This window comes from Pagrus pagrus, assembly GCF_965226575.1.
Source record: "Pagrus pagrus genome assembly, chromosome: 22".
In the NCBI taxonomy this organism is placed as follows: Eukaryota; Metazoa; Chordata; class Actinopteri; order Spariformes; family Sparidae; genus Pagrus; species Pagrus pagrus.
Genome location: NC_140204.1, coordinates 1454297 through 1467478, shown reverse-complemented (window position 1 = coordinate 1467478; position 13182 = coordinate 1454297). Strand labels below are relative to the sequence as shown.

General features: G+C 42.5%; 2 protein-coding genes across 2 annotated transcripts; one reads left to right on the top strand and one right to left on the bottom strand.

Moving 5' to 3' along the window:
- The first annotated feature begins 589 nt into the window (after positions 1-589).
- LOC311251698 (phosphatidylcholine:ceramide cholinephosphotransferase 2-like) lies at positions 590-8097 on the top strand. The gene is made up of 7 exons (XM_084344292.1): positions 590-757; positions 2971-3771; positions 4329-4446; positions 4534-4591; positions 4687-4782; positions 4935-5101; positions 5494-8097. Exons 2-7 carry the CDS (start codon positions 3239-3241, stop codon positions 5665-5667), a joined length of 1146 nt encoding a protein of 381 aa, XP_084200418.1. The 5' UTR covers positions 590-757; positions 2971-3238; the 3' UTR covers positions 5668-8097.
- Positions 8098-8694: 597 nt separating this feature from the next.
- Positions 8695-10133, bottom strand: LOC311251699 (transcription factor 7-like). The gene is made up of 4 exons (XM_084344293.1): positions 10021-10133; positions 9445-9552; positions 9302-9351; positions 8695-8763 (listed from the first exon to the last, which is right to left on the bottom strand). Exons 1-4 carry the CDS (start codon positions 10108-10110, stop codon positions 8742-8744), a joined length of 270 nt encoding a protein of 89 aa, XP_084200419.1. The 5' UTR covers positions 10111-10133; the 3' UTR covers positions 8695-8741.
- Between the last annotated feature and the right edge of the window lie 3049 nt (positions 10134-13182).

The following is a 13182-nucleotide window of genomic DNA, read 5'->3' as shown; positions in this document are numbered from 1 at the left end:
ACCTTTATTAGTCACCATGTCGGATCTACCTGGTTTAAAACCAGTCGACCACTTCCTGTGGACCTCACGGACCCTCAGATGAACGTCACAATACATCTGCTCACACTGATGGCTCCATGCTGGTGTTGGTTCTGGTGCTGATGAGACGATGTAGTTCACTGAGCGCTTTGACACAAAACCACATGAGGTTTGACTTTAATACAACAAACTGACAAACATCATGTGACTGATAACCCAGTTCAACTGGATCAGAACACTCTGTCTGCTTCACTACCAGACACAGGTTTAATTAAATAAAGGTAAAGATCATAAATAATTTTATCTAAAAAATGTGACGTAACATCGAAGCAATGATAACATCTGCTGTAATCTGTTCACCTATTTTCAACTTTCTGTCTTTTATTGTAAAAACAATCATCCGCCATCTTGTTCACGGAAAACCCCGAACTCAGGTGAGCCGTCGTCGTCAGCGTGGCCGGAAGCTGCCGAACCATATTTGGATTCTAAACGTCGGACGGGAGGGGGCGGGGCTCGTCCCGCACACAGGCGGAGGAGCCGGGCGCGCGCTCACAGTTGATGAGGAGGGCGCGGGTCGAGGAGAGCAGGAAGTTTGAACGTGAAGCTTTGGAGGAGAAGACGTGGAGACCTTCAGCCCGAGCGGTGCGCGTGCTGCCCGACAGGAACATGGCGGCTCGAGCTGCTGCTGCTGCTGCTGCGGACAGGTAGAGGCTGAGGTGGAGCCCAACACCTCCGACAGGTGAGTTCACTTCCTGTTTGTGTCGAGTCAGAATGAAGGACGTGGAGGGCTTTCTGCTCCTGCCAGGCTGAGCAGGTCCTGTTGGCTCATCGATAATCGACTGTGTGATAGATTATTAACTTAATAATTCACCTTCATGAGCAGTGATGCACTTTATTAATATACACAGGTGTGTTTTAATACTTTTATTCACAGCTGGAGCAATTATCAGATTCATTCACCTCATTTTCTGTGTTTATATGTTTTAAACTGAATATCTTTTAGTTTTGGATCCAACAATATGAAACAGGTACAAATACAAACTATTATTGTTCATGAGTTAATAAACAAGCTGCTGGCAGGCTGAGGTGGCAGGGTCCGCCAGTATAAACTGTGTCGTCCTTTCAGGTCAGTTTGTTTATTCAGTCATGAAAACAAAGAGAGTTTGTTTAAAATCAGCCAATGAACATCTTTCACTGCTCATTAACGTTTCCTCACCAGAACTACAGACTGATAAATAAGAAATAGTCTGTATTTGTAGCTCGGAGCCCGGTCCTGGTCTCCCGGTCCTGGTCTCCTCCCGGTCCTGGTCCCCTGGTTCTGGTCTCCCGGTCCGTCTGTCTTGTGTTCATGAGTTGGGTCTAATTAGGAGGGAATTGAATGCTCGTGATCTTAACTTCGTTAGAGTCGCTGTCGTCCTGCAGGGCCGTCAACAGGAAGTGTGACAGCCTCATGTTGAAGAGCTAAAAACATAAATCAGGTTTTATAAACGTAATTCAGACAGTTTATCAAACTTTAACACTGTTTTATTACCAACCAAAGCACAGAGAAGAAACTGGTGAAACAACAAAACTCCAGTTGTTAGTTTAGTTTTAGTTTTCTTGTTTCAGGCTGTGTTTGTCATGTCACTGGAAATTGAGCGTTAACTTTTGGACTGTTGGTCGAACAAAATGAGGAACTCGAAGACGTCTTCTTCTTACAACCACAGAGCAGGTCAGTCGGGTCACGGCAGGTGTGCAGTTCAGAACTGCATAAGGAATTCATTCGATTTAGTGATTTTCATTTGAAGCTTCTGTTGAGACTTTGAATTGACGCATCACAATAATCCAGCCGGACGGGTTTGAACAGAAAGTGTCTCTGAACGTATTTAACTTGTGTGTTTGAGCAGCGAGCTTTAACACGAGACACAAACAGTCCAACACACACGTGTGTGTGTGTGTTAGCACACATTCACTAGTGTGTGAAGTGTTGTTGCAGAGGCAGCAGGGCGAGGAGGCATTTAGCAGGAGAGGGAGACTCGACTGCAGAAACATCACACGCTGTCACAGTTTCACCTGCAACACAAACCAACACTGCCTGGATTTAACTACACAGATGTGTACGAGCCTTCCACCGGATAATTACTGCAGTGATTATTGATTATTAACTAACTGATGCAGTGAGGAGCTTCTCACTTCTGAACCAAACTGTCAGAAGACATCTCTGTTTCACAAGAGTCAAATTATTGACCTGAAAACAACTGAGGAGACGCTGAAACTATAAAAAACTGAGTTAAGAGCTGTCCAACACATTATCTGAGTCTCCAGGTTTTTCCCACAATGGATTTTTTCTTCCCTGATGGACATTTTCAAGACGACACTGTCACGATTCATCAGGCTCAGACTGTGAAAGAGAGACTTCATTACCAGAACCACAGAGTCCAGACCTGAACCCCAGTGAGGATCGATGTTTATTGTCTCACGAGTCAGATATAGTCAGTCTGAAGGTGACACCAGCTGACGGAGGATTCAGGTCAGGTCTGACGATAAGGACGTCTGTGCTGTCTGACTCACTATCTACCAGAAATCTAGTGTGTGGGTGTGTCTGTCTCACAGGGTGTGCCTCCCTCAGGTTACTCAATGTCAAACAGTCGAGGTGTGTGTGTGTGTGTGTGTGTGTGTGTGTGTGTGTGTGTGTGTGTGTGTGTGTGTGTGTGTGTGTGTGTGTGTGTGTGTGTGTGTGTGTGTGTGTGTGTGTGTAAGGAATGAACTGCACACATAAGAAAATTCCTCCTTCCAACCGCAGAGCAGTTGAGTGCTCAGGTCACAGCAGGTGTGCAGTTCAGAACTGCATAAGGAATTTATCCGATTTAGTGTTTTTCATTTGAATCTATTGAGGCTCTGAATGTTTGGACCTTTAAGTCCTCAGGCAGTTTGATGAAAAGTAAAAATATGTTTGTCTTGTTTTGTTTCCAGGTTTGTGCTGAATCATCCTGATTGGAGCTGATCGATCAATCACCTGCCCCCTCTGTGACCTCACCAGTTCAGACCAATCAATGACCCTGGACTTGTGAGCAGACAAAGAACTTTGCTGACTGGATTATTGATCACGCTTGAACCGGAGAAGCTGTATATAAAGGAAACCTCCAGAGACAACTGAAGCTTTTTCATTCAGCTGTTTTTCATTGGACAGAACGAGGGAAACTCTTCCTTATTGGTCGAACAGTCAACAACAGGCCAATCAATGGCGGCGTCAGAGCTGATCCAGGACACCGACGACGTGCGCCCTCATGTGGAAGTGAACGTCACCACGATGAATCCCCCTTCACCTCCTCGCCCTCCGAGGGTCGCCAACGGTAAACCGACCCAGCTCACCTCCACGCCGTCACCCACCACGGACGCACATGATGGCAGGACGGGCGGCAAACTGAGCAGCCTGCTGAAACAGAACCAGCTGATCCACTCTCTGAGCAGCGGGCTGAGGAAACACTGCGAGTACGTCAAGATCCCCATGCAGGAGGAACGGGCCAACCGCCTCCCCAAGGAGTGGTGGAAGACGGGCGTGGCCTTCCTCTACGCCCTGTTCAACCTCGTCTTCACCACCGTCATCATCACCATCGTCCACGAGAGGGTGCCGGACAAGTCGGTGAGCCCGCCGCTGCCCGACAAGTTCTTCGACTACGTGGACCGAGTGCCCTGGGCCTTCACCGTCACCGAGGTCAACGGGCTGATCCTGTGTGGACTCTGGCTCGTCCAGTGGCTCCTCCTCAAGCACAAGTACGTCAGCACTGCAAGTTTTGTGGCGTCTGACTCTGTTATTTAGTTTATTGAACCAGCATCAGGTGTCAGACATCTTGTGATTGAAGTTTCGGTCATGTAGATGAAGGAAATGGATCAGAACAGAGAAACATATGATCCATTAAACATGAACAACAGAAACTACCGGGTCTTCCTTGATGAATCAATGCACTTTATATGAGTTTTTAAAGCAAATGGAGGATTAGAGGTTCAAAAGTTAGTAACATAGTAACACATCTAGTAACATAGATGAGAGCAGCCTATCCGGGTACTCTGACCTTGTGTCATGCCCCGCCCCCTTTTGGGTGAAACCAAATTTAACTGGCGGTAAAAGTAAAACGTGGTCCTGTGTCAGTTTAATAGCATAAAATAAGAATACCAGTTTTTTAGCTATTAGAAGCCTGAATCTGATGTTCAGACAGACAAACCATCATGTTGTTCAGCGTCATTTCATATAAAAGATAAAGAAACAGTGGCCGATGAGTCTGTAGGTGTAATAAACCTTGGTATCTCTTCCTGTCTGTCTTTGTCTTCAGAGCTATAGTTGGTCGTCGCTGCTTCTTCCTGATCGGGACTCTCTACATGTATCGCAGCGTCACCATGTACATCACCACGCTGCCTGTGCCTGGAAAACACATGGTGTGCGCCCCAAAGGTACAAATACACACTAATCTGTATACTTCAGTGTGCTGCAGGTGTACATGTTCCTTCATCAGTAGATGTTTTCTTGTTTCTGTGCAGCTGTACAACGACTCCACGGGGAAAATCTGGAGGATTTTGCGGCTGATCTCAGGAGGAGGTAACGTCTGACGCTGCGTCCAGTTTCTCCTTCATAGACTCGATGTTATCGGACTCACAGCGCTGTTTGTTTGTTTGTTTGTTTGTTGTGTTCAGGTTTGTCTCTGACCGGCACTCACCTGATGTGCGGTGACTTCCTGTACAGCGGACACACCGTCATGTTGACGCTGTCCTACCTCTTCATCAAAGAGTGTGAGTTCACTTCGTTTATCGTCGGTTATTTCACTTCAGACTCACTGCTGCTGTTTTAGTTTTAATAACTGGGATCATCAGTGACGCTGCAGTTCTGATGTTTGACACAATAAATTGGATCATATTGATGGATTGTGTTTTGTGTTGTCCAGACTCTCCTCGGTGGATGTGGTGGTATCACTGGGCCTGCTGGTTGCTCAGCGCCTCGGGAGTCCTCTGCATCCTGATCGGACACGAGCACTACAGCATCGACGTGGTGATTGGGTACTTTGCCACCACCAGGACCTTCTGGTGGTACCACACCATGGCCAACACACACGTAAGAGCACACACACATATCAGCAAATTAAAACTAACTGTGGAAGTGTTATTGATTAATCTGCTGATTCTATTCTTGGAATTTATTGATTGACTCAATATAATCTCATCACCATTACCCAAATATATCAGATCAAGAGTCCGAAACTAAAGACCGTTATGTTTATTATCATGTGTGATCAATACATCATCAAATATTCACATGTTAGAAGTGGAACTGTGAAAGTTCTGCACCTTTGCTGGAAAAGTGATTAGTCAGTTATTGCTGCTCGTGAGTCTGCTGGTCTGGATCTCCTGCCATGTGGCAGCAGGGTGGACTGAGCGGCTGGGTGTCGTCTTTTCATTTCATCTCCAGTAATTTCCTGTTATTTACTTCTGTGTGTTTCTGCTCAGGCGCTGCGTCAAGCTCCCAACAACTACCTGTCGAGGACGTGGTGGAACCCGGTCTTCAATTTCCTGGAGAGGAACATTCAGACGCCGGTTCCTCTCGTGTTCTCGTGGCCCATCACGCTGCCGTCGTCCTGCAGGCAGCGGTACAGGATAGTGGAGGGGGGCAGGGACGAGTGAGGACAGGGAAGAAGACAACTGTTGTAGGAAACAAAACTTTAACATCAGTTTATTTAGAAGAATCAACATGTTCAACCTTCTCCTGCATACTGAGGGAGAGGTTACTATGTTTACATTATTATGGTCACTTGGTATTTATTAATCTGCAAGTATAGTCGCCAAAACAGTAATAATGCAGCTCAACTTCCTTTTGAATCTGAATCTGAATCTGAGCTCAGCTTCCATGAGAGGTTTTGACTTGATCAAGCCACAATCATGATCAAGACAGATGGTGGTTGAAAACTAATTTTCTAATATTTGAGGTTTAAATTGGATCAAGTTTCTGATGTCGTAAAGTTTCTGAAAGTAAATCCAACTTCTGGTCTTGTAAACTATGAACATTTGGGATTCTGTCACGACCTTGTTCAGCCTCTGAGCTGGAAGGTTTTATGGTCTCCAGCTAACAGGATGAAACTTAACACATCCTGCTGTTCCACATTCATACCAACCAATTATCACCAACAATCGTCACTTACTGCTAGCTAAGACTCGTGATGTGCTTGCTTAAAACAGAGCCTATGTGGAAACAAGCAGCTGCGTCACCACTGTTATTGTTTGCATACTTGTCCGTGTGACTCATGTGAGTCTGGAGTATTGAAAGGTTTATCTGCCGGCCAACAACAGAATATAATCAAGGCGAACAGAAACAGTTTACAGGTTTTGCAGCGTGTGCTGTATAATACTACAGAATCTAAAAAACGTGCTTACATGAAGAAGATTTGAGGATGTTTACAGGATGGATGTTTAGACAAACAGCAGAAAACTAGTAGAAATATTGTCATACTGATGCCGAAAACAACACCTGAATTTAAGAGCAAAATAATGCGACTGACATTCAGCAACTTTGAGTTATAAAAGCTTTTGTAACTCGGTGTTATGAACGTAGTTGTGACGGTACCAGAATCATTCCAGGAGGAACCACGAGGATGTTTTCAAATGACAAAATCTTGGGAGAAACGATCTTTTGGTAAAAACATCAGTGTAGCATTAGTGACAGCTGCGAAGCCAAGATGGCTGCCACTAAAAACAAACCATCAGCCAACAGAAACGTTATTATAATTTTAACAACAAAAAAGTATTTGTTCAGTGCAGTTAGCTACTTCAGTGGTAACACCAACAAGGTTTAAAGAAAACAAACAGCATGCATTAAAGATAAATGTAACACTTCCCAATAAAGTAAAAATACGTGTTTCAATATAGAGATTATTTCTTTTTGTTCAGTGTGTAAGCTAGCTGTGTACAACCAAAGCTGCCTTGCTAGCAGTAGCATTCTCAGTGCTGGCCTTGGATCTAACAATTAAAATGAAGCCAAAAAAGCTCAACTTCCCGATTATAACAACACCCGAATCTTCCGGAGAGACTTCCGCCGACCGAGCCGGCTAACTTCCTGTTTAGCGCCCGGCTAACTTGAATGGAATAAAATAACTTCATCTTGTAGCTCTTCTAGACTTTTCAGATGTTATCGGACTGAGCGGATCAGATTATGGTAGTGAAAGGAGTTACTTCATGCAGGTTGTTAACGGCCGCTTCTTTCCCAGTGGAAGCTTATGGGAAAAGTCTTTTGGGCCGCAGTCCATCACGTGATGATGTAATTACACAGTTTGGCCACTATGAACGTCTTCAAAGCCTTCCTCAGGGGGCTTGGTGCTAGCTACAGTTGAGTCTTCATTAGTATGAGATTGCTTATGGAACTGAATTGGTTTCAGTTAGCCACATGCTAGCTAATCATAAACAATTGTTTTGATCTGCGTAGCATCCATGTAAGGTACATGTGCCACCTGTCAACAAAGAGAAATCACACTATTTAAATGTGGAGATTGTTAATTCTGACTGTGTGGTTAGTAAGCTAACCAGCTACTAGCTAATAAGTGGTATCAGTATCTGTATCTGCCCTTAAAAAAAGCCCTATCAGTCGACCGCTAGTCTGGATCTCTTGCCACGTGGCAGCAGATCCAGACCTGGTGTCGACCGATGTGTCTTTTTCAGGGCAGCTAGCTACGTGACTTAACATTCCAAGTGCTAACTTCAGTTTCATCAGTGTGAGAGTCGATGAGTGAATTTAATGAGTGTTGTTGTTTAAGTCTTTCTGTATTTGATTGTTTAAGTTATATTTTCAAGTCAGATTGTGCAAAGTACTGAGACACTGAGCTCACAGGTTTGTTTTGCTGTTGTCTTAACTTATGCCGTTCTTTAGCATAATGTAAATGAATGAGTGAAACAGTCAGATTCCACCTGAACCTGCTGCTGACGTGAAGTCGGAGTAATGACGACTGTTGTTCCACAAAGCTCCAGTTACTTGTACACAGATGTTACGTGATGTTCTGAGTTTATTATATGTGGTTAAACAGATGAGATGTTGCTTTGACAATAAAAGCTTTATTTTTCAGTCAAGAGCTGGTGATGATTGACGTGTTGTAAGCGAAGCTAAGCTAATGGTGAAAATGTACTACCACTCAACAACTATTTAATGGATTGTTATCAGATTGTGCACAGAAATGTTCCACTTTTTTGTTGTGCCATCATCGGTTCAATCATATGCTGCTAATTAACAAATGTTAGCATGCTATCACGCTAAACTAACAAGGTGAACATGGACATTTTGAGCATGTTAGCTAACAACCTAAAACTAACTTCAGCCAGAAGTACGGACACTCATCGTGTGTCTGAGTCAGTCGGGATGATTTCAGCCAATCAGCAAGCAGCAAAACAGCAGCATCACATAGAAATATACATTTTTCTTTATTGAGCAACAAACATGTTTTACACAACGTCTCCCAACGAGTCGGACGCACTTTGTGTTTTAAAGAAAAAAAATAATTTAATACAAAACTGATTAATTTCACAAACCAACACAGGAAACATGAAAGATTTAAAACAAACTACAGTTTCATCAGCAGCAACTACGTTTACTGGGGTGACGTGTGTGTGTGTGTGTGTGTGTGTGTGTGTGTGTGTGTGTGTGTGTGTGTGTGTGTGTGTGTGTGTGTGTGTGTGTGTGTGTGTGTGTGTGTGTGTGTGTTGTCTCTTCAGGGCTCTCATGCAGCACTCAGAGTCCAGCTGCAGGAAAAAAACAACAGATCATGTCAGAGACGCGTCGAGTCAAAGGTCAGCTGCTGCTAAATAACAGTGGTGCATGATGGGAAAGTGTCGCAACACATCAGCACAGTGGGACAAGAGGAACCTAAAAGACATACTCGAGTAAAAATAAGTATATGGTGCTAAAATATTACTGTGGTAAAAGTGAAAGTCACCCATATGAAGAGTACTCGATTAAAAGTCTAATATTAAATGTACTCAAGTGTCAAAAGTACAAGTAAAAGTAAATTATACAAATATTTACATTTGTTTTTATTAACTTATCACTGATGCTGAAATAAATTAAGTTAAAAATGTTGTACTTTGGTTCTGATGCGGCATGTAATCTGTAAAGTAACTAGTAACTAAATGTCGCAGAGTGGAAGTATATAAAAATAGATATAGATGAATATATATATGTATGATATATAAATGTTATTTATCTTGTACATATTTTACTACTATTTTTATCTATTTTTTTATACTTGTTTATATTTGATATGTATTTGTCAAACCTGACCTGGGGCTACTTCCTGTGTGCTGCTGGCTCCTCTTCCTCTTCCTCTTCCCCTGGAAGGAATAGAAGGAGAAAGTGAAGCCGTCTGAAACACACAGTACAAAATACACACAGTACACAGTATACATGTACAGTGCAGTACATACGTAGTTATCCCTGGCGGACCATCCAGGGTAGAGCTGCATGTGAAGCAGCCTCTCCTTCTGGGCCAGCTCGTAGTATTTGGACTGCTCAGAGTGAGACAGCGCGTGCCACTGAAACAGACGAAGACACCGATGAAGAGTCCGGATGTGTCAGAGCATCTGTCCTCTAGATCCATGACATCATCACTGAGTCCAAAACACACAATTCATCAATAAGATCGAGCCTCAGTGTCCGACCTACAGCCTACAACAGCCAATGAGTGATTGACGTCCGACCCACCCCCTCTTCTTCCTCCTCTCTCCTGAGCCACTCACACACCAGCCTCCAGGTGATCGATGCATCATGTAGCCAATGAGAGTTCAGATCCAGTAAGTTCAAATGTGAACTTGGACCATGTCAGACTGTGTGATGTGGACACGTGTTGGCTGTTGTAGGCTCTGGGGCGGAGTCTTCTTACACATAAACAGGAGTCTTCTTACACATAAAAGCACGATTAAACAGAAATCTGTAGCCGCCATGCCACATGACATCACTGTGACATCACGGTGACATCACTTTGACACAGCTCACTCCCTCACCCTTCGTCCCAGGATGCGGTTAATGGCGGCGCTCTCCCTCTCCCGTCCCTCCTGCAGCACCTTGTGTCTCGTCTCCTTCATGTAGAGCATGAAGGCGTTCAGAGGCTTCTTCACCGGCTGTCTGCTGCTGCTGCTGCTGAGGGCGAGAGACACACAGACATACTGCCACTACTACTACTACTACTACTACTACTGCCGCTACTACTAAGATTTACCTGAGATGGTCACAAACTCACCTAGTGACAACGTTGCTATGGTAACATGGGTGTGTCTCAGAGTGGGCGTGGCCCTGTCCCGCAGCGGGCGCCCTGATTGGCTGGCTGTAGGGCGAGGACAGAGGGAAGTGTGTGTCGCTGTAGAGCAGCAGAGGGACGAGAGGATGGACGGACGACTGCAGGGAGAGGACAGAGACTTTAAGGTTCAGACATGAACATGATGATCTGACTTTACATTACATGTAATGAAGATATTCAGATATCTACTGTTAGTTTTACAGTAGTAGGATTGTAGTTCACACTTCATCCACTAGAGGGCAGCAGAGGTTCAGTTCAGGACCAATGAAGAAAGCACCTTCTTCACCTCTACTACTGATGACAGCGGCTTATCATCAATAATACTAAGTGCATTTAATATCAGATTCTTTAAGACTCATACTCGAGTACTCTTCATATGTTTGACTTTAACTTTCACTCAAGTATGACTTAAGGGTACTTGTTACAACACTGCCAGTTGTAGTGGTAGTTATAATAATAATAATAATAAAAGTAGTATCAGCACATAAAAAGTATCAGATTGTAACAGGAGGAGACAGCAGCATCTGTTTCCTCGCAGGGTTGGATGGAAACACACTGACACACACACACACACACACACACACACACAGCTGGGGGTATGGACCACACACACTCTCTGGGTACAGTTAACACTGATCGTGTCAGAAAGGGACACACTGGCTGGAGGGAGAGTTCAGAGACACACACTCACAGCAGCAGTCTGAGTGTGTCGCCCCCTGCTGGTCAGAGTCAGGTGCTGCTGTGGAGGCGGACACCAGTCGAACACCTGAGGTTTACCTGAAACATGACGTAAACAAAGACTGATCGTCTGAAGTCCAGGATGTTATATGTTATCATGTGTCACTGAGTTACTGACCACAGGTGGAAGCTTCAGGCTGCTGACTCAGCACCTCCTGCAACAAGATCAATAACAATCAGTCGACAGAACCGGATCATCAACCAATGACTGGAAAAATAGTTTGAGGTCATATTGTAACATTAATACAGAATACATCTTTTTCATACACAAAATGTAGCTTAAAGTGCTTTTAAAATTAAAAGTAAAAGTCAAATAATTATTATAACAAAGTACAATATATATTGATTTATTAATAATAATGTGTAGAAGGTTAAACGCAGCTGTAGATGGAACAACAGTTTAAATATAATGTCAAATGTATATTACTTCAAATCAAGATTATAAATCCATCAAAGTTGATTTATTTAATAATCAATATGAAAAGTAAATTCTGTTGAATAGAAAGAATATATATATAAAACTCTTGACATTTCAAAGATGTTTGATTAATTAAGATGAAAAATCAAATATTCATACATATATACATATATACATACATATTCACACAAAGACTTTCTTTAAATAATAATAATAATAATAATGAGTCCTTACCTCTCTGCTGTTCATCGGCTCCATCTGTTCACTCGAGTCAATAAAAACCAGATTCAGTGATTTTATATTAAATAATATGAAGTCAAAGAAGAGACGAGTGAAGACGCTGCTGACTGTCAGATCAGACTCACACTGTGATGTTTATAACACCCCCACCACACACACACACACACACACACACACACACACACACACGTTAACCCTCAGGTTCTTTCACTGCTTTGCTTTTATTCTTATTATAAGTTTGAAGTTAAAATTAAAGACTCTGCATTAAAGATTGTTTACTGAACACTACAAACATACGTGACGTCCTGCGTTCAGAGTCCTACTGAAGTAAAAGTACTGCAGTATTGTCAGCTTTACGCAGTAAAATGTCTCAGATCTTACAGGAGCACGATGTTTTAAACACTTTGAATCTGTTTTTTATTGAATTTGAACAGAAACAGTAATTCTGAGAACAGTGACGAAAAGTAACTAAGTACAAATACTTGATTACAATGTTGTTGCTCTTTTACTTAGCTCACTTAAAGCAAACATTAGTTGCTTTGCACATTTAGGTTAATAGAACAAAAAGTCATCAACAAATTAACAAAGTACTGTTTATTTTCAGTCATTTAAAGGAGCAGTGTGTAGTTTTATAGAAGAAATTCAACCTCAGGATTCAAATATTTACAATATTAATGAGGTGATAATACAAACTTTTGTCCATCAGTGAATAAACAAAGATAAAGTCCCAGATTAAACACAAAGTTACATGAAAGATGAATTAATAACACAGAATTGATTTCAGTTAAATTGCTGATCTGTCACAAAGTCAACACACATGGAAGCTACTAAATGCCTAATTATTAATATTTGATCTCATACCAGTATTTTGTATTTATTTTGATATATTTGATAAGCAACTATTTTCATGCAAAGATCTAAAAGTTCAAAAAGCCAAACATCCAAATTCAGATATTTTACTTTTAAATTACAAAACGTGGAGAATAAACCAAAAGTCAGGGCTTAATATTCTCCCTGCTGTGATTCAAATATTTCTGACAGCTGTGCTCGCACATCCACAGGGACATGAAACCTCTGACATGAAACCTGAGGGGGAAATAAAGGAAGGGGACGAGCAGACAAGGTCAAAGGTCAGAGTGCTTAAAGGACAGGAAGACCGGGGAAACAGAAGTGGAAGTCGTATCCAGTGTCAGAGACTGTTGCTGTGAAATGTTTCATCAGTGATCATTAATATTAACTTAAACAACAAAATACATAATAATGTATTAACAGTAAATATGAGACGCTGTGATGTGGAAAGAAAAAATACGTAAATAAAATGAAACAAACTTTGATTAAAGTTCTGATTTTCCCAAAAACCCATTGTATTATTTACAGACACTGACTGGTGGTAAATGTAACTTCATGATTGACTTCAACATGTGAGGCTGAAACGTTTCCGTGCACAGTGATGTCCCTGCAGCCTTGTGAGGC

Bases quoted from the DNA above. Each gene is read 5' to 3' on its own strand.
- LOC311251698 (XM_084344292.1), top strand. From the start codon at position 3,239: ATGGCGGCGTCAGAGCTGATCCAGGACACCGACGACGTGCGCCCTCAT. The intron at 4,783-4,934 runs GTGAGTTCACTT...TGTGTTGTCCAG, and splicing joins CTACCTCTTCATCAAAGAGT to ACTCTCCTCGGTGGATGTGG. The intron at 5,102-5,493 runs GTAAGAGCACAC...GTTTCTGCTCAG, and splicing joins ACACCATGGCCAACACACAC to GCGCTGCGTCAAGCTCCCAA.
- LOC311251699 (XM_084344293.1), bottom strand. From the start codon at position 10,110: ATGCTCTACATGAAGGAGACGAGACACAAGGTGCTGCAGGAGGGACGG. The intron at 9,553-10,020 runs GTGAGGGAGTGA...CGTCTGTTTCAG, and splicing joins ACCGCATCCTGGGACGAAGG to TGGCACGCGCTGTCTCACTC. The intron at 9,352-9,444 runs GTATGTACTGCA...TATTCCTTCCAG, and splicing joins GGTCCGCCAGGGATAACTAC to GGGAAGAGGAAGAGGAAGAG.